The 22,414-nt window shown below is 38.6% G+C and overlaps 1 protein-coding gene across 2 annotated transcripts; it reads left to right on the forward strand.

Annotated features, from left to right (window-relative positions):
* The first annotated feature begins 2,066 nt into the window (after positions 1-2,066).
* On the forward strand, positions 2,067-10,465 carry LOC110790371 (mitochondrial carrier protein MTM1). Of its 2 annotated transcripts, none has more exons than XM_056837627.1 (10): positions 2,067-2,634; positions 5,698-5,772; positions 6,607-6,693; positions 7,279-7,338; positions 7,414-7,584; positions 7,900-7,999; positions 8,476-8,567; positions 8,658-8,807; positions 9,075-9,133; positions 9,968-10,465. In XM_056837627.1, the coding sequence occupies exons 1-10, from the start codon at positions 2,404-2,406 to the stop codon at positions 10,116-10,118; spliced, it is 1,176 nt and encodes a 391-aa protein (XP_056693605.1). In that variant the 5' UTR covers positions 2,067-2,403; the 3' UTR covers positions 10,119-10,465. The 2 variants fall into 2 exon arrangements, with proteins under 2 accessions (XP_056693605.1, XP_021850851.1); XM_021995159.2 differs by having other exon boundaries at positions 2,074-2,634; positions 9,983-10,465.
* Positions 10,466-22,414: the final 11,949 nt, after the last annotated feature.

Raw genomic sequence — 22,414 nt, forward strand, 5'->3', positions numbered from 1 at the left:
ATAAATGATATAAAGGTTTTTCTTTTTCACTTCGACTATTCGACTCATGGAAAATCCATCATATGTATAGAGATGCGAATGAAACATCGGATTGAATAACAAATGTAGGACATTTGATTTGAAAAATAACACGATAATTTATCCTTATCATAATCGGGAATTATCTTAATTGTCCAAAACGATTACATAAGTAGTCCCCTTATACGAGTTTCTCAACTTAATTCCTTATCTTAAAAGAAAATTAAAAAAAAATGTTAACGTAACAGTATAATGAACAGTATACAACTTGTAAATTGGTTTTTTACTTCTTTTCAAGAGATTAGTAAGGAAGAATTCTGGTCCTGTTAACTAACTACTCCTAATTAAAAATGATTTGGCTATGCAATCTTTTTGTCGCTTTTTGTCGGCTGCCCTCCCAAATCTTTTCCATCTTCAAATTTTGTCTCTTTTCTCTTTTCTCTTTTCTCTTTTCTCTTTCCTTTTCTAGTGTACAATTATTTAAAAAGGGAATAATTAAGGACAGTTAATTACATTATAATCAAGATTTATGATCACTAATCATAAACATCAGAAACGTGGCGTTTTGGGGTCTTCTTTTCTGCTGCTGCATGTCAGAAGCACGCTCCTGGGACCAATCACTTTATTTTCCTTGACATTTTTATAATTTCTTACGGAGTAATTTTTATCTCCAAACAAAAATACTCCATATCACTTTTATTTTAAAAAAATAGAAAATGGAAAACGGAGGCGGGTGTGGGGGCCCAAAATCTGGTCGAAGGATCTTGGGCTGGATTCTTAGGGCTGCTCTTTGACAGCTAACGGTAGGCCAACACGTTACATATTTATAATTTCTTTGACGGAAAATTATCACTCCTTGTGAATATTCAACTTGCCCATGCTCTTTGTCAGGTAATTAACTACTCCGTACATTCTTTTCAGTGACTAATGCTAACTTTATGATTTAGTGCATCAAATTGTTTTTCTATATATTCAGTACCCCAAAACTATAGTCACCGAAGATACGATTGTATCAACTTATTTTAATAAGTTTAAATAAAATAAGTTTAAATCAATAAAAATAACTTTTTTTCAAATAAAATACACTTACAAATAACTTTTTTCAGCCAAAATAGTTCAAATCAGTTCATTTCAGTTGAGCCAAGCATAGCCTAAGTCTATACAATGTGGAATATAGACTTTTCAATATCTAATACGATACGACCGAAACAGGCATGACACTACACGAACATACAATTATTGAGAAAAAACACGAAATCACAAAAATCAACATGGAAGCGGGTGACTTAGATAGTTTTTTCATACTTCGGACTATATTATGCAATTATTCTACTCAGTACATTTCACACACTTTTATAAAGTTTGAACGCGACCAAAAAACGACTCGTTTGTCCGCACTAATTTGTATCTTATTGCATATCTTGAATTTTGAACTTAAAATTATTGAAAATATAACTAAGGCCTTAGAGAGTTAGACTAGTACTCCGTATCACACTACCACATAGCATGCCTAGACTAAGGAGTGGTGATTAGACAGATAACTTGTTATCGGTTGACTTTACGCTTTCTAACACATTAGTTAAGCGTTATGTTATCTTCACCTTCTCTCTTACTTTGTACTCCGTATTAATGTATTATGCACGAATAAAAAATTATTAAAATATTTATACAGAGTATTTAGAATGTATGTATCAATGATCTACATAATTACATACTTTGTACTACGTATTATTCTTACATACTTCGTACATATTACAAAAGATGCTAAAAAATACGGAGTACATCATAAATAATACAGTATAAAGGTCAAAATGATGGGTCCATATTTAGAGAATGGAGGAAGTAACTTTAATTGACTACCGGTTGGACTGTAATATAACTCTTCCCCGAAGTCCGAACTGATGTATCCTCAACCGGCTAATCCCAAGAAAGGGAACAACCCGGACAACTATTGGAGGTTGAAAAAATAGTTGGGCCTTAGTTTAAGATGTGTCATGTGGACCCTAAGAGAGGACATGAACAAGGGCAAACCATCAAGTTCGGAAAAAAAAATACAGTGACATATGCGTGACATTTTTACGGTGGCAACATCGCCTATGTGGCGGTTACGCATGCAATGACTAAGCGAACACGTCATATAGTCAACTTCTGTCATTGTGAGCTTCGATCGAATTCCCGCTTTAACTGTTTGGCGCCCTCCATTCCACGCCACCACTCCACCACCTTCATTCCCGAATAACAAGAAACCCTAAGAATATTCTCTCCATCCTCTTCCCCTTTTCTTTTCATTTCCTGCAATTAATCTAAGTCTAAGTTTCCAGATTACTGATTTTAATTTACAAATCAAAATCACGAAAAATTGTGTTAGTTCTCGTCGAATTTCGGATGGCAGGGACGAGGAACACTCTTCCGACACGGATTAGTGCGGCGGCGACGAAACGGGTTGAATTTGATGGAAATATGGAGAAATCGATGGTAGGGAAAGATGATGAGCAACAAGATTCCAGAATCAAAACCCTAGCTGATGTCAAATTAGGTTTCGGAGAGCGGGCGGTTTCAGCCGCCGCTGCCTCCGTCATCTCAGCTCTCATCGTTAATCCTCTCGAGGTCGCCAAGGTTTTCTACCTTTTCATTACTTTTTATTAACCTTTATGTTCTTGACTTCCTTATTGATTTTCCTGATTTCATATTTTGAGTACCCGAATTGCCGATTCTCTATCTTTAATTTGGTTGTTTGACTGTTTTCTTGATAACTAAGTCCAGAATAATCACTGACATAAACAAAAAAGACAAACAGTATATTGCAAGAAATGTTGGATGATCGATGTAGTTCACACATATATTATCATGAATGTTGGACCTTGAGGGAGGGAATCACAGAATTTCTTTTGTTACCAGTTCAAGTGTTCAACCTACGCTTATGACTCACTAGTGCGAGTTGGAACATGATGATTGACCCTTTTGAGGTTCCCTATGAACGGAGTCATGGGCAGGAGTCAATGAAAAGATGTTTAGGGAAATAGAATAGATGTTTTGACCTCGTATTAGTTGCGGGGTGAGAATAGGAAATGGGACCAATGATTTCAGTTTCGTGATGGCTCCGCTAGGATGTCCACTATGTTCACGAGTACCCCTAGAGCTAGATGCACCGAAGGCAATTTTTGTTGCTCGTATGGGGTTACTTTTTGCTCACCTCAATAGCTCCTTGATAGGTCTAGTGGAGCAGGCCTTTCGCAAGAGAAAAATAAGCTAATTGTTCATCAGTTTGAGGCTTTAGTCCAATTTGCGAAGAGCCGAAGACTATTTATTTTCACTTTTCAGTTCAGAACGAATTGACTTGCTTTGATCTGTGTGTAAATGCGTAGCCGCGTAGGTGAATTCTTCCTTATTCTTTTTTCCTCTTGAAATCACATTCTCATTTTGTGATGAATTATTTATAAAGTTATGCAGTTTAATCCTGCTGTATATATGGGGATAATTGTTTTTCCATAGTCCTTGGGACCTTAGGCTGTTTATAACTTGCCACTAGTTTTCTCAATGATTGCACTTAGTCACAAGATGCTAGCATTAGTTCTCTTAATGATCTCATACTTAGTTACTTGATGCTCTAGAAGATTACATTCCTTTATCAGCTATGTTTAATGTAGCTAGTATGATACTGGCTGTCTGGCTGTTGTTCTCATGGTGGAAAATAGCTTCTTTTGAGTAAGAATGATATGAAGTTTTAGTATTACACAAGACAGTTGCGTATCTAAACTACCTATAGATTATAAACAGATTCGCATCACCTGCTTCTTGACGACTTAATTATTGTAGGTTCACCTTTCACCTTTTCTACGTGATCTCTTATTCTCTTTCTATCCAATCCGAGAAGGTGGGAAATTTGCTATAGATGTGAAAATTTTGTTACGGGGATATGTGAGATGTCCACTGGATTAGTATTTTGATTTAGAAGACTTGAACATGCACGACAAATGCTATTTTTATGTAGTGGGCACAGGGATGCAATGTGCTACTTGCTTAATTTATGGTTTGGGAGGTTCTTTTGAAATTTGAGAACATAACTTTCACTTCTTCAAGGCCCTTTTATTTTAAAGAAACCTCTTCTGGCAGTTGGTTTTGTCGGAAAATCTTCTGTCAAAGGTTTTTAATTTTAGGAAAAATTACTTTAAATAATCCAATCTTTCGGCGATTTCCCGTTAATAACAATCCAAATGAATGGGAACCGGCTAAGAAGGTCAACTTTTATTTTTTTCCTGTATCTTTCTTCCTCTTTCCTCCTCCTTTCTGTCCATCAAGTTCCACCAGTCGTTCAAAAATACATGTTCCTCTCCTATTCCCAAGTCGTTTCCAGTTCTACAAACATGAGTAAAAGTAAAAAAGAAAAGATCTGCACAAACTAGCATACCAAACATCTTCCATCTTCAAACATCTTCTACTGTCTACCAAGCTCTTCAGGATGAATTGCCTTCACTGCTGTCGCTCATCAGTCATCACACTGAAGCTCCACCTTGGACTAACCAAGTGTCTAAGCCTATATAACACCATACTGAGGTGCTACAGCTTCTAACACGGGTCTTGAAATTGCATGAAAACCACAGCCAGCAGCCCCGCCTGCCTCACCATCTCTTCTTCCCAAAATCAAACTACCCAATTCATGACATCAATTACACTCAAGAGGTTGAACAACCCCAATCTTATTAGTTACTCCGTAATTCCGTATTATTCACCATCATGATAAAAACCAACCACCATCGCTATTACGGTTCCACCTCCTTTGTTTGGATCTCAGAACAATCCATAAAGAAGCCATAAAATTAGAAAGGCCCAGTAATGAAATACCAAAATTAGCAAAATTCCAACAATGAAAATCATAATCACAATGAATTAGGAGAATTTGCAAACCTAAAATTGAATTACCGAGAAAAGATTGGACTTTTAGCAAGAAATTAAGGAAAAGAAGTGAAAAATTAGTTCAACAGATAACAAATTGATGGCAAGGAGGAGAGAGAAAATGGTCGTCCACGAAGAATAGCCGCCAAAGAAATGGAGGATGGTGTTGTTTTTGTATGAAGGAAAGGAGGTGGATGAGTGATGATGACGGTAGTCATGTCTGAATAAATATAAGAAAGGGAGCATGTGGGGTGGTTAGACCTCAAAGAAAATAAGCCATAATGTTAAAACCAGAGTAATTATTTAAAAACAGGGAGAATATAAGGTCCAATAAACACATGATAGATTATCTGAATGTGAAAGAACCATATAGGTTCATCACGAAGATGCTAAGAGAAGGGAGAAAATTGGAGCACTGGAGGTCTTTCTCGCGTTATTCTTTTTCGAGTTGATCTTTCTTAAAAATCTGATCCCCGTCCCATTATATCATAGTGTTTATGATTACCTTTTCTATTTCCTTCATCTGAAATTGGTTATCTTCCGTGTTCCAGTCACTGTCTTTAGTGACTTGGAACTTGTCCGTAAGAAGTTTGGTACTAAGTCATATAGGTAATGAGCAAATTCAATGGCTAGTTTTAACTTCTAAGTGACCACAAGTTTTCCTTCTTATTTCCCACCTCGACTGAATCTCCTACTTTGTCATGTTTTGTATGTTTATTGTTGATTCTTTTGTTAGAAGTTTGTGACCAAATATTATAATGCCTTTAAAAAATGTCAAATTTGCAGACAAGATTACAAGCCCAGGCTGCTGGTGTCCCTTATCAAAATCAATGTGGTCCAGCATGTTCTGAATCAAACAAGGTATTTTTTTCTTGTTAAAATAAACATAGTGATCTTGTTATGAATCACTACCGTCAAATATAACCCTACTAGTTACTTGGGTAGTTGGATGTATGAGTAATTTTTTTTCAAATAATGAATAGAGCTAGTTTTCTTTTACCACAACCTTGTAGAACTCTTCATCATTGTTAAATTTGAATTCTTCTAACTGCAAAAATTCCAGCTCATGTGTTAGACAATTGGGGACTTGTATGCTTTTCTATATTTCAATTATTGGGATTATGCACTGTCGAGGACAGACATCTAGCTCAAATCGTGGATCTCTGTGGTTCTTCCATGAGAACTAAGATTTCTGGTTCTGTAGTTCTAATCAATACTAATTACTAAGTGCAGTTTTTTTCATTTAAATAAAATAAAATTCTGTTACTAAAAATAGCTCATTCGTGTATGAGGCATGTACGCTAGGTTTTCGGACGCCATTTAGCTTTTATGGTTCATTTAGCATCTTGACAGAGCCGGTATTCTAATTTTCGTTCTAGCGAGGGAATTTATTATCATATACATTCATAAGCTAATTAACAAGGATTCATGTACTTTAATTTTGGCTGGTCCGTTATTCTGCCCAATGTCTGCTTATGGGCCCTCTTCTTGGGCATAAAATTCATAGTAGCAGGGTAGACCTGCAATTCATTATCTTTAAGACATTCTAGTATTATATTGCACTTAGTTGGAGAACTGCATACAAAATTTATAGGGATGCTTTTTTAAGGAGGTCTTGTATATGTTACTAAAATGTCTTTTGGATGTTTTGGAGTGAATCTTCTAGTTAATGCTGTTGTTTAAACTGTTCTCCAGATGCTTTCAAACCTGAGATCAACATGCCATCGTGAACATTCTCAATATAAAGGAACTTGTGACGTTTTCTACAAAGTCACACGTCAGGTCAGGAAACAGTGGTTTTTTCGGTGACCTGCTTATTATTGTGCGATATGTCAAAATGATTTCCTCTTGTTAGAATGTGTAGTTACTGTTTAAATGAAGGTCTGAATATTGTTCGTCTTTCACTCTTTGGTGAAGTTGCGTGTGATCGGTAGGGGGGAGGTGATAACCAAACTAGATGCAAATATTTTTCTTATTTCTGTCTCTATTGGCTTATCCTCCTCTCCGTGCTAGAAACTTTTTATCAGCAAGCTTCCTTTTAAGCTTAGTGGCGTAGCTTATCCTTTTTAGCTGTGGATAGTATATTAGTTAAAGCATTTTTTTTAATTGTTGGTGGCCTGCAGAGCTCTTTAAGTGTCAGATTTAATTTGTGAAATCCTGCTGACAATTATAAATAACAAGTTATGCAATCTAGTTGTTGTGCTCTGTGGTAGATATGTTATGAGATGAATTTGTGCTCCTTATTCACCGTTTTTCTCATGCTATTGGTATAGATCTTAGATGCTTCCCCCACATCCCCCCCTAATTTGGTTGTTTTGGTTGAATGTTGATAATAATGATCGAGCTCTTACAGGGATGATTGTGCAGGAAGGATTTTCTAGATTGTGGAGAGGCACAAATGCTAGCTTAGCCCTGGCTATCCCTACTGTAAGTGTCTTTTTTTTGCAAGGGCTGAGTGTTTTCCCTGTTGGAAATTTACTATACTTGGTGATTTCTGTACAGGTGGGAATCTACTTACCTTGTTATGACATGTTGAGAAATTTTCTGGAGGAGCTTTCTGAACAGCATGCTTCTAGTTTGAGTCCATATTCCCCTTTAGTAGCTGGATCTGCTGCTCGCATGTTGGCATGTATTACTTGTTACCCCATAGAACTGGCACGGACACGGATGCAGGTAACATCTCTGTCCTTGATAGTATTTGGTACCTTTTGCTGGTTGGAGTTTGGAATGTTGTTGCAGACTGGTAGGGTTAAAAACATGCATCATCTGTGTCTTTGTGAGATGCATTAGTGGCTTTTATTTTAAGTCTCTTATTGTTGACACGTTATTGCAAATCTAGGCAACAAGAATCATATGTTCTGTGTACCGTTATCAGTCTACAATGATGCTTACTGTCATTTGAAACCTAGCCGTCCCGAATACTTGGTGGCACTATTTTTCTAATTACTCCAGTTATATTGTGCCTTATTCTCTTTCTCAAAACTGTAGGCATTTACTGATACCCGGGCTGGTGGCAAGCCTCTAGGAGTTTGGAAAACACTGCTTGGGATCATGTCCCCTGTCAGAAGTGCTAATCAATTTCAAAACTGTAAGTTTTTTATCCATTAATTGGCTGTTTTGTATATTCCCTTTCACAGTTTATGTACAAGGGGTCAAGGGAGCAGCGAATTGAACTTTTTAGTTGATTTACATACATTGTCAGTAATAGACTTAACTGTGGTTACCTTTTAGTTCATTTTGTCCTCTGGAAAAAGAAAAAAAGTCAAAAATAACATGTTTACAGCCTAGACATTGAGATGATACCTACTCCGTATTCCTTTTGTGTGACGTAATTTATGATTCTGACATATGTTAGTGGTGGCATGTATTAAACTTTAAACTTATAATCATGTTAGCAAATTGATTATGTATGAGTATTTTGCATGATGTAAATTCTTGTTATCAAGCCACTCTTCTGTCTGAAATCTAGAAGGGGCGTATTGGGGAATGTTCTTTTTGTATTTCCCATCTTTCCATGAACTCCTTTATAAATCAGTCATGTAATTCTATGTTTTTTTGTTACAGTACAAAGTTATCGTGTCTTGTGGACGGGTCTTGGAGCTCAACTTGCTCGTGATGTTCCTTACTCTGCCATTTGCTGGGGAACACTTGAGCCTGTGAGCTTTACTTTTGAAGTGCTTTTATTCATATGGTTAACCGCTACGTCTTCAAGTTAATGTTGAGATTTGTCATTCATATGGTTCCAGATCAGAAGAAGAATTATCAGTTTGACAGGGGATGAAATGAATGCGGCGAATGTTGTAGGTGCAAATTTTGCTGGTGGATTAATTGCAGGCACCCTTGCTGCAGCTGCCACATGTCCACTAGATGTTGCAAGAACGCGGAGGCAGATAGAGGTGGCTAACATTCAATTTCTTCATGACAATCTATGATTTGTTTCTACATAACCTTTGTTAACAAAGCCTTGAACATAATGATCCTGTAAAATATCTGTACTTGGGGGATACTTGTCAGATAATATGGAAAAATGATTGAAATTGTTGTCTTTAATGGGTTGGTACATCATGGGTATATGTGATGGAGGTGGAAAAAAAAGTGGAAATTTTGATGGACCAATGGTTTTTGTCTTTAGGTCTAACGAGTGTTCATTTTGGACTTAACAGAAAGATCCAGCTAGGCAGATAAGGATGACAACAAGGCATACATTGATGGAGATATTGAGGTAGGTGCAACATCTACTTCTCATGTGTGATATTTGAACAACCAGTTCTGTTGTTTGAATAATGCATGACGTAGTTTAGTCATTATAATATCATTATAATATCGTTTAGACAGATATCAGTCCCGAGGTATAGAATGTTTTAAGATCAGTTTAGTCATTATAATCTGTACACACAGGCACACAGCATTGGGTCTTAGCACAGGGCTGATTCATAGTGTACATAGTCTAACTAATATCGTTTAGACAGATATCAGGGTTTACAGCATTTGGTGATCTTGCTTGAGGTTATTACCATTACATTTATACCTCTAGTGAGGTTTTCTCCTTAGGCAGGTTTAGGGTCAGATGTATGGAGCCATAGTGTTATATTATTAAATAGGTTCTTTTGTTGCAAAATCTTCCCTTCAAAAAAAAAAAAGGTTTTTTTGTGCAAAATGCAGAGTGCGGTGGTTCATTACACATCCTAAATGGCGGCTGAGTTGTGACAGTTGTCACATATTCGCATCAAATAGGAATTTAAGGACTGAGACATTTAATAATCTAGTTGATACCCTGATTGTTTATGTAATAACCTAGGAAAGTCTTAGTTGCTTTTGCAATTTTTTTTGGAAGAGATCAGATGCTGCTTTTGGATTTTTTTAGCATTAGTTGAGTAAACTCTATAGATTGGTAGAGTCGAACCTGAAAAGATGCATCCTTTTTTGCTTCCTACTCTCAAGTTGGCACATCCCCCCCCCACCACCACTTGATCCTATATGATACCCTGTAACTCGCAGCAACCTATGCTTAAAACTCTGTTGATTTTGTTTGCAAAATGCATCATATATTTTAAAGGTGGCCTGTCTGCAGGGATGGAGGTTGGAAAGGGCTATTCACAGGAATTAGTCCTCGGGTTGCCCGTGCAGGTCCTTCAGTTGGGATTGTAGTTTCGTCATATGAGCTGATGAAATATGCCTTGTATCACAGACACTTGACTGGTGAATGATCTGGGTGCGCTATAATCCTCTAACTGGTTCATACTGATCTACAAAGGGCATTGGTTGAACGGACTACATACTGAATACGAGAGTAAAATTCTTTTACATCACAGAAGCACAGATTTTTTTGATAGAAACTGTTCCTTTCTTTCTTAAAGGCATTGTACCAAGTTTTTCTTTGGGCAAGGTAGTGAAGTACCAAGCTTTGATTGGTTTTGTCTCTTCAAGTTTTAGCGACAAATTCAAATATGATGATCTTAGTTATAGGGGATAAAACAGCTTGAGCTGTCAAGATGGTAGAGATCATGCATTTAAAAGTGCAATTCTTTTGAATAATAAAATGTTGTAACTTTAAGTTGTGAAGAGTGTCAGTATCCTGTCATGTACATTGATTAAATCTGTAAGGTCGTACGGTCCAGCTAAATACAAAACCGTGGTCAGATATTCAGCTCACCAATGCAGGTGCTACAGGGAAGTTTGAGCCCGAAATATCATAGCTGAAGGGTAAAAGAATATTATTATGAATCACATTTTATCTGGTTAAAACTTTCATCAATGCTGGAAAGGTGGTTGCCTCTTTGCAACTTCAGTCACTCTCTCCTCAACCTCTCTCGTTTTCTGAACAAAAACTGCAGATATCTCATGAAATTTTGTACCAAATTCAATCACATACTCAGTAGCAAATTTGATGAACAAACAATGAACAGATCTTGAAATTCTTCCGAAAAGCGTAAAACACACTTGAAATTTGAAGCATGGAGGAGAGAGAATGCGGATGAGTGAGAGGAAGAAGTGCTTTAACCTCTTGTCGATCCCATAACAAATCCCGACACCTAAAATTAGGGGGGGCTACCCCTACCGCCACCCCTAGTTCCGTCCTTGTCCACCATGACACACACGACTATCCCAACCTAACCCATACGATACATGAACCCAACCCACTCTACCTACAAACTTGGCCCCACCAAACAAACGAATCAAACCCGCCTAACCCTATGAGGCTATTATTTATTATTTATAATTTATTATTTACTATTGATTCAGTTCCATTAAGTTCAGTTCAGTTCAGTTCAATTCAGCTCCATTATCAGTGCCATTAAGTTCAGTTCAACTCCATTAAGTTTAGTTCCGTTCAGCTCCATTAAGTTAAGTTCAGTTCAGTTCAACTCCATTCAGTTCAGTTCAGTTCAGCTCCATTAAGTTCAGTTCAGTTCAGTTCAGCCTAGGGATGTCAATGGGGCGGGGCGGATGCGGATGTAGGTCCCTCCATCCCCATCCCCACCTAAAATTTTCATCCCCATCCCCGCCCCATCACCCATGGCGGGTACAAAATTCATCCTCGTCCCCTCCCCAACGGGTATAAACGAAAATCCATCCCCGCCGCACCACCCAATTGAGTATACATCCCCATCTTTTCCCCGCCCCATATCCGCGTAAATACCCGCCTAATTTTTCTTACTTTAGATAAAAAAATACCTTATGACTAAAGTAACATATGTAATCGGAAAAAATACTTGTCATAACAAAAAAAATCCATACAAAAAACTTAAAAATCTCACATTAATTCATATTATCAACTAAACAAGGAAATAAATCCAAACTCACCCCCGCACCCATGACGGGTATGAAGCGGGGCAAGTGGGGATGGGGCGGGGCGGGCGGGGATGGGGCGGGTTCAACACAAAATCCACACCCGCCCCATCACCCATGGCGGGTACGATCTTTATACCCATCCCCGCCCCATCACCCGCCAAACCTACCTCCATCCCCGCCTACTTGGGGCGGATGCGGGACGGGTCTCCCGTGAAACCCGCCCCACTGACATCCCTAGTTCAGCCAAATAAAATTCAGAAGAACATGGCCTTACCTTTGCACAAAATTTTAGGTGACAAGTGGTTGTTTGGTTATCAATTTTATTTTATAGAAAAAATAAATGTGATAAGAGTTAGTGGAGTATTGTTTTAATTGAATAAGAGAGGTTGTGAGGACAAAAAAAATAGTGGGAAGAGAGACAATATAATAATTGTAGGATCATCCATAGTTTAGAAGTGTAACAACTAATATGGAACGGACGAAAAAAGAAAGTGTAACAACTAATCTGGAACAGATGGAGTAATTATTTTAAGTTACTCCCTCCGTCCCAGATTAGTTGTTAAACATTCCTTTTTCATCTGTCTCAGATTAGTTGTTACACTTCTAAATTTGAAATGCCCCCACAATTCTTGTATTGTCTCTTTCTTCTTTCTAATTTTTATTTTGTCTTCACACCCTCTCTCATCCAAATAAAAAAATCTCATTGACTCCTATCACATCTACTTTTTCAATAAAATAACAATTGATAACCAAACAACCACTTATCACCTAAAACTTTGTGTAAATAAGTGTAATTGGTAATTTGGGACGGAGAGAGTAGCTTTATGGTTTTTGTAATTTTTTAACGCTTAAGTAATCGTCCAAATCCATCGGACCCACTTAACCCGCGTCAACCTCCAAACAACGTTTAAACCCATCAAATCAATCAGACCCAACTGATCCATCAGAGGCACATCAGGCCCCAAAAGTGTTAGGTTATGATACATATGACATTTACATAAATCATGCGGAAACAACCATTAACCCAGGAAACATATTATTTACACATAATCATATAGCATAATTTAGATGCATACTCTTTGTTGCGTGCCCTCCCTAGCTGCGCCCGAACCGAACAAGAACAAGTCTTTTAGGACTCCAAGTGTCGTCCCTCCGTAGATAGTCCACAGCACGTCCGGATCCGCCTTAAGATTGACCAACTAGAACCGCCCTTAAGGTACTAGAAAATTCGGCACTTTTATGAGCAAGATGTGTTTTAATTTTCTCTCAAAAAACTCACTTTTGAATACTTTGAAACTTGTGTATAAATTATGACCCCTAGGCCTTTATTTATAGAGTTATGGAAAAGGAATCGTAATCCTAGTAGGATGCGAATTAATTGGAATTAGAATCCTACATGAATTCTATTTAATTAATTTATCCAATTAGGAATAGACATTTAATCATACACTGACTCTTGCAGATTCAGGAATCACGCATGAGCACAAACTCACACACACACGGCAGCCACAAGGACTGCCCATGCGTGCGAGCTGCAGCCCACGCAGCAAGGCCCACGCATCCGTGGCCTTGGCGCGCGCTGGGCTTGTGGCGTGCGTGCTTGCTGGGCGACGGCCTGGCTTCGTGCTGGGCCTTCGTCCGGCAGGCCTCGTCCGATGCTAATTCGTACGATACGCTTCCGATTAAATTTCCATTTCCGGAATCTATTTCCGATACGAACAATATTTAATATTTCCGATTCCGGAATTAATTTCCGTTTCGAACAAATATTTAATATTTCCGTTTCCGGAATTATTTTCCGATTCCGGTAATATTTCCGATTCTGACAATATTTCCGTTTCCGGCAATATTTCCGATTCTGGTAATATTTCCATTTCCAACAATATTTTCCGATACGTACCATGTTTCCGTTTCCGGCAACATCTACGACTTGGATAATATTCATATTTCCGATACGATCCATATTTCCGTTTCCGGCAATATCATCGTTTCCGGAGTATTCATTTCTTGCCTGTGACGATCTTAGCTCCCACTGAAACCAAGATCCGTCGGTTCCGAATATTCATAGATGGAGTATTTAATGCCATTAAATACTTGATCCGTTTACGTACTATTTGTGTGACCCTACGGGTTCAGTCAAGAGTAAGCTGTGGATTAATATCATTAATTCCACTTGAACTGAAGCGGCCTCTAGCTAGGCATTCAGCTCACTTGATCTCACTGAATTATTAACTTGTTAATTAATACTGAACCGCATTTATTAGACTTAACATAGAATGCATACTTGGACCAAGGGCATTATTTCCTTCAGTCTCCCACTTGTCCTTAGGGACAAGTGTGCATTTCCTAATTCCTTTGTCGCTCGATGCTTGCTCTTGAACATAAGGTAAGAGTTTGTCATCCTTATTATGTCCAGAGGTGTTCCTCGGTTTCAGAGTTCAACTGATCAAATAAACAGATAATCATAGCCTATGATTCATCCGAGCACGGCCATGCATTTCACAGTTTCTAGCTCTCCGAGTGGCCTTGTACAACTTTTAAGCATCTCATCCCGATTTATGGGAGGACAATCCCAATCTTGCGATCTTGAGATTAGACTTCGTTTGATAGGTGATTACCTGAGCGTTGCCTTTATAGCCTCCTTTTACGGTGCGACGGTTGGTCAACGTCAAAGCAACCAGTTCTCAAACAAGTAATCTCAAATCACTCAGGTATTGAGGATTTAGTGTCTAATAATTTAATGAAATTTACTTATGACAGACTTTCATCTCTTACAGTAAAGTTTCATAGGTCTTGTCCGATACTAGTCTTCCCAAAGTAAGTATCTATGCAAATGATTATGACATTGCCATGTCCACATAGTTCAAGAAACAGAACTACTAGTCATCTTGCATTCTAATCGTCTAACGTTTTCTATGCGTCCAATTTTATAGAAAACTCCGACTAGGGACCATTTTCAACCTTTGACATTCAAGTTCACTTGATAGACATTTCTTAGTCACAGGACTGGTCCTGACAGTCTATCTTGAATATATCGTCAAGTTGAAGGGACTCATCATTTAATAAACCACAAATTAAATGGAAAAATGAATTCCTTTCATTTATTGTGAATGATTAACCAATAATGTTTTACAAAGATTTAAACTCTAAAACTTTAAAACATTAAACAGAGACATCAAAGCCATTCTCCAATATGCTTGATTCCCATAACTGCAGTGTGCGAGTTGTGCTTCGCTTGCGGCAGAGGTTTAGTTAATGGATCTGATATGTTGTCATCAGTTCCAATTTTGCTTATCTCGACTTCTTTTCTTTCAACGAACTCTCGTAGAAGGTGAAATCTACGAAGTACATGCTTGACTCTCTGGTGGTGTCTAGGCTCTTTTGCCTGTGCAATAGCTCCGTTATTATCACAATACAGGGCTATTGGTCCTTTAATGGAGGGGACTACACCAAGTTCTCCTATGAACTTCCTTAGCCATATAGCTTCCTTTGCTGCTTCATGTGCAGCAATGTACTCCGCTTCAGTTGTAGAATCCGCAATGGTGCTTTGCTTAGCACTTTTCCAGCTTACTGCTCCTCCGTTGAGGCAGAAGACAAACCCAGACTGTGATCTGAAATCATCTTTGTCGGTTTGGAAACTTGCGTCCGTATAGCCTTTAACAATTAATTCATCATCTCCACCATAGACCAGGAAGTCATCTTTGTGCCTTTTCAGGTACTTCAGAATATTCTTGGCAGCAGTCCAATGCGCCTCTCCTGGGTCTGACTGGTATCTGCTCGTAGCACTGAGTGCGTACGCAACATCCGGGCGTGTACATATCATAGCATACATTATTGAACCAATCAATGATGCATATGGAATCTCATTCATTCGTCTACGCTCATCAAGTGTTTTTGGGCACTGAGTCTTGCTTAGAGTCATTCCATGAGACATGGGTAGGTAGCCTCGCTTGGAGTCCGCCATCTTGAACCTATCAAGCACTTTATTGATATAAGTGCTTTGACTAAGTCCAATCATCTTTTTACATCTATCTCTGTAAATCTTGATGCCCAATATGTACTGTGCTTCTCCTAGATCCTTCATCGAAAAACATTTCCCAAGCCAAATCTTGACAGAGTTCAACATAGGAATGTCATTTCCGATAAGCAATATGTCGTCGACATATAATACTAGGAAAGCAATTTTGCTCCCACTGACCTTCTTGTATACACAAGATTCGTCCGCGTTCTTGATGAAACCAAAGTCACTGACTGCTTCATCAAAACGTATATTCCAGCTCCTGGATGCCTGCTTCAATCCGTAGATTGACTTCTTTAGCTTGCATACCTTTTTAGCATTCTTTGGATCCTCAAAACCTTCAGGCTGTGTCATAAACACAGTTTCTGTTAAAACGCCGTTTAAGAAAGCAGTTTTGACATCCATCTGCCATATTTCGTAATCGTAATATGCAGCGATTGCTAATATTATTCGAATAGACTTTAGCATTGCAACTGGTGAAAAGGTTTCATCGTAATCCACACCGTGGACTTGCCTGTAACCTTTCGCAACCAATCTAGCTTTGAAAACTTCAAGTTTCCCATCCTTGTCCTTTTTCAGTTTGAAAACCCATTTGCTTCCAATGGCTTGGTAGCCATCTGGCAAATCGACCAAATCCCATACTTGGTTTTCAGACATGGAGTCTAATTCAGATTGCATGGCTTCTTGCCATTGCTTGGAGCTAGGGCTCGTCATAGCTTGCTTGTAAGTCGCAGGTTCATCACTTTCAAGTAATAGAACGTCATAGCTCTCGTTCGTCAAAATACCTAAGTACCTTTCCGGTTGAGATCTATATCTTTGCGATCTACGCGGGGTAACATTTCTAGATTGACCATGATTCTCACCAGATTCTTCTAAAGATCTCTGAGTTTCATCCTGAATGTCATCTTGAGCATTCTCTAGAGTTTGTTGTTCGACTCGAACTTCTTCGAGGTCTACTTTTCTCCCACTTGTCATTTTGGAAATGTGATCCTTCTCCAAAAAGACACCATCTCGAGCAACAAACACTTTGTTCTCAGATGTATTGTAGAAGTAATACCCCTTTGTTTCCTTTGGATAGCCCACAAGGATACATTTGTCAGATTTTGGATGAAGTTTGTCTGAAATTAATCGTTTGACGTATACTTCACATCCCCAAATCTTAAGAAAAGACACATTTGGAGGTTTTCCAAACCATAATTCGTATGGAGTCTTTTCGACAGCTTTAGACGGAGCTCTATTTATAGTGAGTGCAGCTGTATTTAGTGCATGTCCCCAAAATTCTAATGGAAGTTCGGCCTGACCCATCATTGACCTGACCATGTCTAGCAAGGTTCTGTTCCTCCGTTCTGACACACCGTTCCATTGTGGTGTTCCAGGAGGAGTCAATTCTGATAGAATTCCACATTCTTTCAGATGGTCATCAAATTCATAGCTCAGATATTCACCGCCTCTATCAGACCGCAGTGCCTTAATCTTCTTGCCTAATTGATTCTCTACTTCACTCTGAAATTCCTTGAATTTGTCAAAGGATTCAGACTTATGCTTCATTAGGTAGACATAACCATACCTACTGAAGTCATCAGTGAAAGTGATAAAGTAGCTGAAACCACCTCTAGCATTTGTACTCATTGGTCCACATACATCTGTATGGATTAAACCCAATAGTTCATTTGCTCTTTCTCCAACTTTGGAGAAAGGTTGCTTTGTCATTTTGCCAAGTAAACATGATTCGCATTTACCATAATCCTCTAAGTCAAATGGTTCTAGAATTCCTTCCCTTTGAAGTCTTTCTAAGCGTTTCAAGTTTATATGGCCTAATCGACAATGCCACAGATAGGTGAGATCTGAATCATCCTTTTTGGCCTTTTTGGTATTTATGTTATATACTTGTTTGTCGTGATCTAATAAATAAAGTCCATTGACTAATCTAGCAGATCCATAAAACATCTCTTTAAAATAAAACGAACAACTATTGTCTTTTATTATAAAGGAAAATCCCTTAGCATCTAAGCAAGAAACTGAAATGATGTTTTTAGTAAGACTTGGAACATGGAAACATTCTTCCAGTTCCAAAACTAGCCCGGAGGGCAACGACAAATAGTAAGTTCCTACGGCTAATGCAGCAATCCGTGCTCCATTTCCCACTCGTAGGTCGACTTCTCCCTTGCTTAACTTTCTACTTCTTCTTAGTCCCTGTGGATTGGAACATAAGTGTGAGCCACAACCTGTATCTAATACCCAAGAAGTTGAATTAGCAAGTATACAGTCTATAACGAAAATACCTGAAGATGGAACGACTGTTCCGTTCTTCTGATCTTCCTTTAGCTTCAAGCAATCTCTCTTCCAATGCCCCTTCTTCTTGCAGTAGAAGCATTCGGATTCAGAAGTGGGTTGACTGACCTTCCTCTTTGCAGATTTGGCGCCAGTATGCTTAGTTGGGCTGGCCTTGTTGCCACCTTTCTTAGCATTCCTCTTCTTTCCAGATTTCTTGAACTTGCCCCCACGCACCATAAGCACATCCTACTTATCACTTTTGAGCGTCTTTTCAGCGGTCTTCAGCATACCGTGAAGCTCAGTGAGCGTTTTGTCCAGACTATTCATACTGTAGTTCAGTTTGAACTGATCATACCCGCTATGAAGAGAATGGAGGATGGTGTCTATAGCCATTTCCTGAGAAAATTGCTGATCCAGCCGACTCATATTCTCAATGAGTCCAATCATTTTGAGAACATGTGGACTTACGGGCTCGCCTCTCTTAAGCTTGGTCTCAAGAATTTGCCTATGAGTCTCGAATCTTTCGACTCGAGCCAGATCTTGGAACATGTTCTTCAACTCACTGATGATTGTGAAAGCATCTGAGTTGATGAACGTTTTCTGCAGATCCGCACTCATGGTGGCGAGCATTAGACATTTCACATCCTTGTTGGCATCAATCCAACGATTGAGGGCTGCCTGAGTGATCCCGTCGCCTGGAGCTTCGGGCATCGCCTCATCTAGGACATACTCCTTTTCTTCCTGCATAAGAACTATTTGCAAGTTCCTTTGCCAGTCAAGGAAGTTTTTCCCGTTCAACTTCTCCTTTTCGAGAATTGATCGAATGTTGAATGAATTGTTGTTTGCCATATTAAAAACTACAATTGAAAAGAATAAACAAATAAATAACCATTCACAGTTTCTCTTAATAAACTTAAATTCTAGCATTCATGCATAATTCAATGTTTATTAAGCATTTTATTCAAGTTATGTGTTCCGGCAGGTGTGAATAAAATGATTCCAAGATCCTAAAATCATTGAAGAACTAAGCACAGTTTGTCGACTTAATCCTAGAACATCTTAGGTAAGCAAAAGCCTTTTGCTAATAGTCTAGAAACTATTCTTGGTTGATAGGTACGTCTAAGAACTTATTAGGTAAACCTATCGAATTTGCCACGACATAAAAGGACTCCTTACTTATATCGTTGAGTTTCACCAAAACTAACATGTACTCACAATTATTTGTGTACCTTGCCCCTTTAGGACCAATAAGTAACACCTCGCTGAGCGAAAACTATTACTAGATTGATGTAAAGGATATCCAAGCAAGTGTATATTTTGGCATGGCACCTTTTAACTCAATTTTTAAGTTTGGAACTTAAGGCTCTTACTATGTTGGTTAGATTTTAAGTGAACTAAAATCCTTAATCATGCAACATAATCAAGCTTTTGATCTCATGCATTTTAAGACATATTTAAAGCAATAAATAACTTAAAACATGCATAAGATATTTGTGATCTAGTATGGCCCGACTTCATCTTGAAGCTTTGACTTCAAAGTCCGTCTTGAAAATCTCCGTGGGAGGCACCATTTTCTTCAAATAGGATAAGTTATAACTAATTACAACTATTTGATGGTACGCAGACCATATTTGAATTGAAAAATAACTTTGGTGCTTTAGACCAATTACATTCAAATTAATGGTACGCAGACCATATTTTCTATCCTATTTGGGCCATACTAGTCACTTCATAACCTGCAAAACAGTACATATACAATATATACCATTCACCCATTCATTATCATGAATGGCCCACATAGCTGGTTAGTTAAAACACATTATGCATCACGTAAACATTTGCAGCAATTAATCAAGGTCACCAATAATCTACCAATTATTCAGTCCTTATTAATTCTAATCGAGTTGTTTTAACCTTAAGGATTTGTAGACCTAATCAAGAGTTTATGACTAAAAGCACTCCCACTCAAACCAATAAATTCATATGCTTTACTAATTTTAAACATAAAATTGTATTTCTAGTCTAACCGGAAACATACAAATTTAATTAAAATTTAAAGCTCATATAAATTTATAATTGAATCCAAAAATTTAATTTTAATTTCAGTCACATTTAAATTAATTTATGATTTTAATTTTAGTAAAATAATTAGAATAAATGCCATTTATTATAATTATAATATTCAAAATTAAAATCCAAGAAATTAATTCAAATTATTAATTTTAAAATCAATTAAAATTACGTGAACTGAAATTTTCAAATTAAACATTCAAAACGATCTAATCGTAACGCAAACACCCTACGCGTTGCACGCCCATGGGCCGCACGCACACAGCCATTGCTGGCCATGTGCGCGCAGCCCATGCGCTCGTCGCATAGCTGCTGCTGTCTCATCGCAAGCCTCCGCACAGCGCCCCATCGCACGCGAGCTATCGCTCGCAGTGCGCGCGCGAGATCGCTCGCTGGGCGCGCTGGCTCGCTCGCTGTGCGCGCGAGCCATCGCTCGCTGGGGCGCGACATCGCTCGCTGGGCGAGCGACATCGCGCGCTGCGCGCGCGAGCCATCGCTCGCTGGCGCGAGCCATCGCTCGCTGGTGCGCGACATCGCTCGCTGGGCGAGCGACATCGCGCGCTGCGCGCGCGAGCAGTGCTGGGCGCAGCGCTCGTGGCACGCGAGCTTGCGCTCGCTGCGCGCGAGGCTGCGCGCACTTGTGCGAGGCAGCGCGCGTTGTGGCGCAGCTCGCTTGCTGCCCACACGCGACTGCCTTGGCTCGCCCTTCGCCCATGCCCATTCGTTCATTGCTCGTGGCACACGACACAAGGCAGGGCTGCTGCCTTGTGCTCGTGCACTACGCCCTTGCTCATTGCATTCGTGCCGCACGGGCGACGAGCTCCCTTGCTCGTCGTCGCATGCCCGCATTATACAACACCCCTTAAGGGTAACACGAAGCGTCCATTGCTTCGTGCGTGCAAGTTATATGAACGAATCGCATAAAATTTAAAATTTATATTTAAAATTAATGACAAATTAATAAATAATATTAATTTCATAATTTTAGGGCGAAAAATCGAAAATTTATTATCCAATTGATTTCCGATTGATATGGATTCAAGTCTAGGTCATAAAAATTTAAAATTTATCGTAAATTTACAATTTTTATGGTGGTTTTTAATCATAGGTTTCTAATTAAATTACAATTAATTATGAAAATCAAACTAATTCTAAATTATTCTAATTTTCAACAAATTAATCATAATTACAAATTAGATTGCATAATTAACAAGACTAGGCATTCAAACTTGTTAAACATATGCAGTAGGTCAATCAAAAATTCAAGATTTATCAACAGGAATCGCAAATATTTAATTTAACATCTTAAATTTACGAAATTTTGCATTCGAAAAACTAAAACCTTCGAAAAGTCATAGTTAGGCTTCGAATTTGAGAATTCTGGGTTCGGCAGAAAAATACTATTTTTGTCAAAATTTTAGAATGCCTTTTACATGCGGAATTGACACAAAAATCACTCAATTCGGATGAGTAATGAAGAAACTGCCGAAAAACTGCGTACATATAATTAAATAAACGCATTTGCAATTAATTAACAATTACGAAAATTAATCACCCCTTTTAATTCTTGCAAATTTGTAATATTTAACCATGTTCATGCAATTTAAGATTATGAAAATAATAAGGGGCTCGTGATACCACTGTTAGGTTATGATACATATGACATTTACATAAATCATGCGGAAACAACCATTAACCCAGGAAACATATTATTTACACATAATCATATAGCATAATTTAGATGCATACTCTTTGTTGCGTGCCCTCCCTAGCTGCGCCCGAACCGAACAAGAACAAGTCTTTTAGGACTCCAAGTGTCGTCCCTCCGTAGATAGTCCACAGCACGTCCGGATCCGCCTTAAGATTGACCAACTAGAACCGCCCTTAAGGTACTAGAAAATTCGGCACTTTTATGAGCAAGATGTGTTTTAATTTTCTCTCAAAAAACTCACTTTTGAATACTTTGAAACTTGTGTATAAATTATGACCCCTAGGCCTTTATTTATAGAGTTATGGAAAAGGAATCGTAATCCTAGTAGGATGCGAATTAATTGGAATTAGAATCCTACATGAATTCTATTTAATTAATTTATCCAATTAGGAATAGACATTTAATCATACACTGACTCTTGCAGATTCAGGAATCACGCATGAGCACAAACTCACACACACACGGCAGCCACAAGGACTGCCCATGCGTGCGAGCTGCAGCCCACGCAGCAAGGCCCACGCATCCGTGGCCTTGGCGCGCGCTGGGCTTGTGGCGTGCGTGCTTGCTGGGCGACGGCCTGGCTTCGTGCTGGGCCTTCGTCCGGCAGGCCTCGTCCGATGCTAATTCGTACGATACGC

Source organism: Spinacia oleracea, chromosome 2, assembly GCF_020520425.1.
Source record: "Spinacia oleracea cultivar Varoflay chromosome 2, BTI_SOV_V1, whole genome shotgun sequence".
In the NCBI taxonomy this organism is placed as follows: domain Eukaryota; kingdom Viridiplantae; phylum Streptophyta; class Magnoliopsida; order Caryophyllales; family Amaranthaceae; genus Spinacia; species Spinacia oleracea.

Coding starts and splice junctions, on each gene's coding strand:
- LOC110790371 (XM_056837627.1), top strand. CDS start 2,404: ATGGCAGGGACGAGGAACACTCTTCCGACACGGATTAGTGCGGCGGCG. Junction 8,808..9,074: donor GAACGCGGAGGCAGATAGAG/GTGGCTAACATT, acceptor TGGACTTAACAG/AAAGATCCAGCTAGGCAGAT. Junction 9,134..9,967: donor ACATTGATGGAGATATTGAG/GTAGGTGCAACA, acceptor TATATTTTAAAG/GTGGCCTGTCTGCAGGGATG.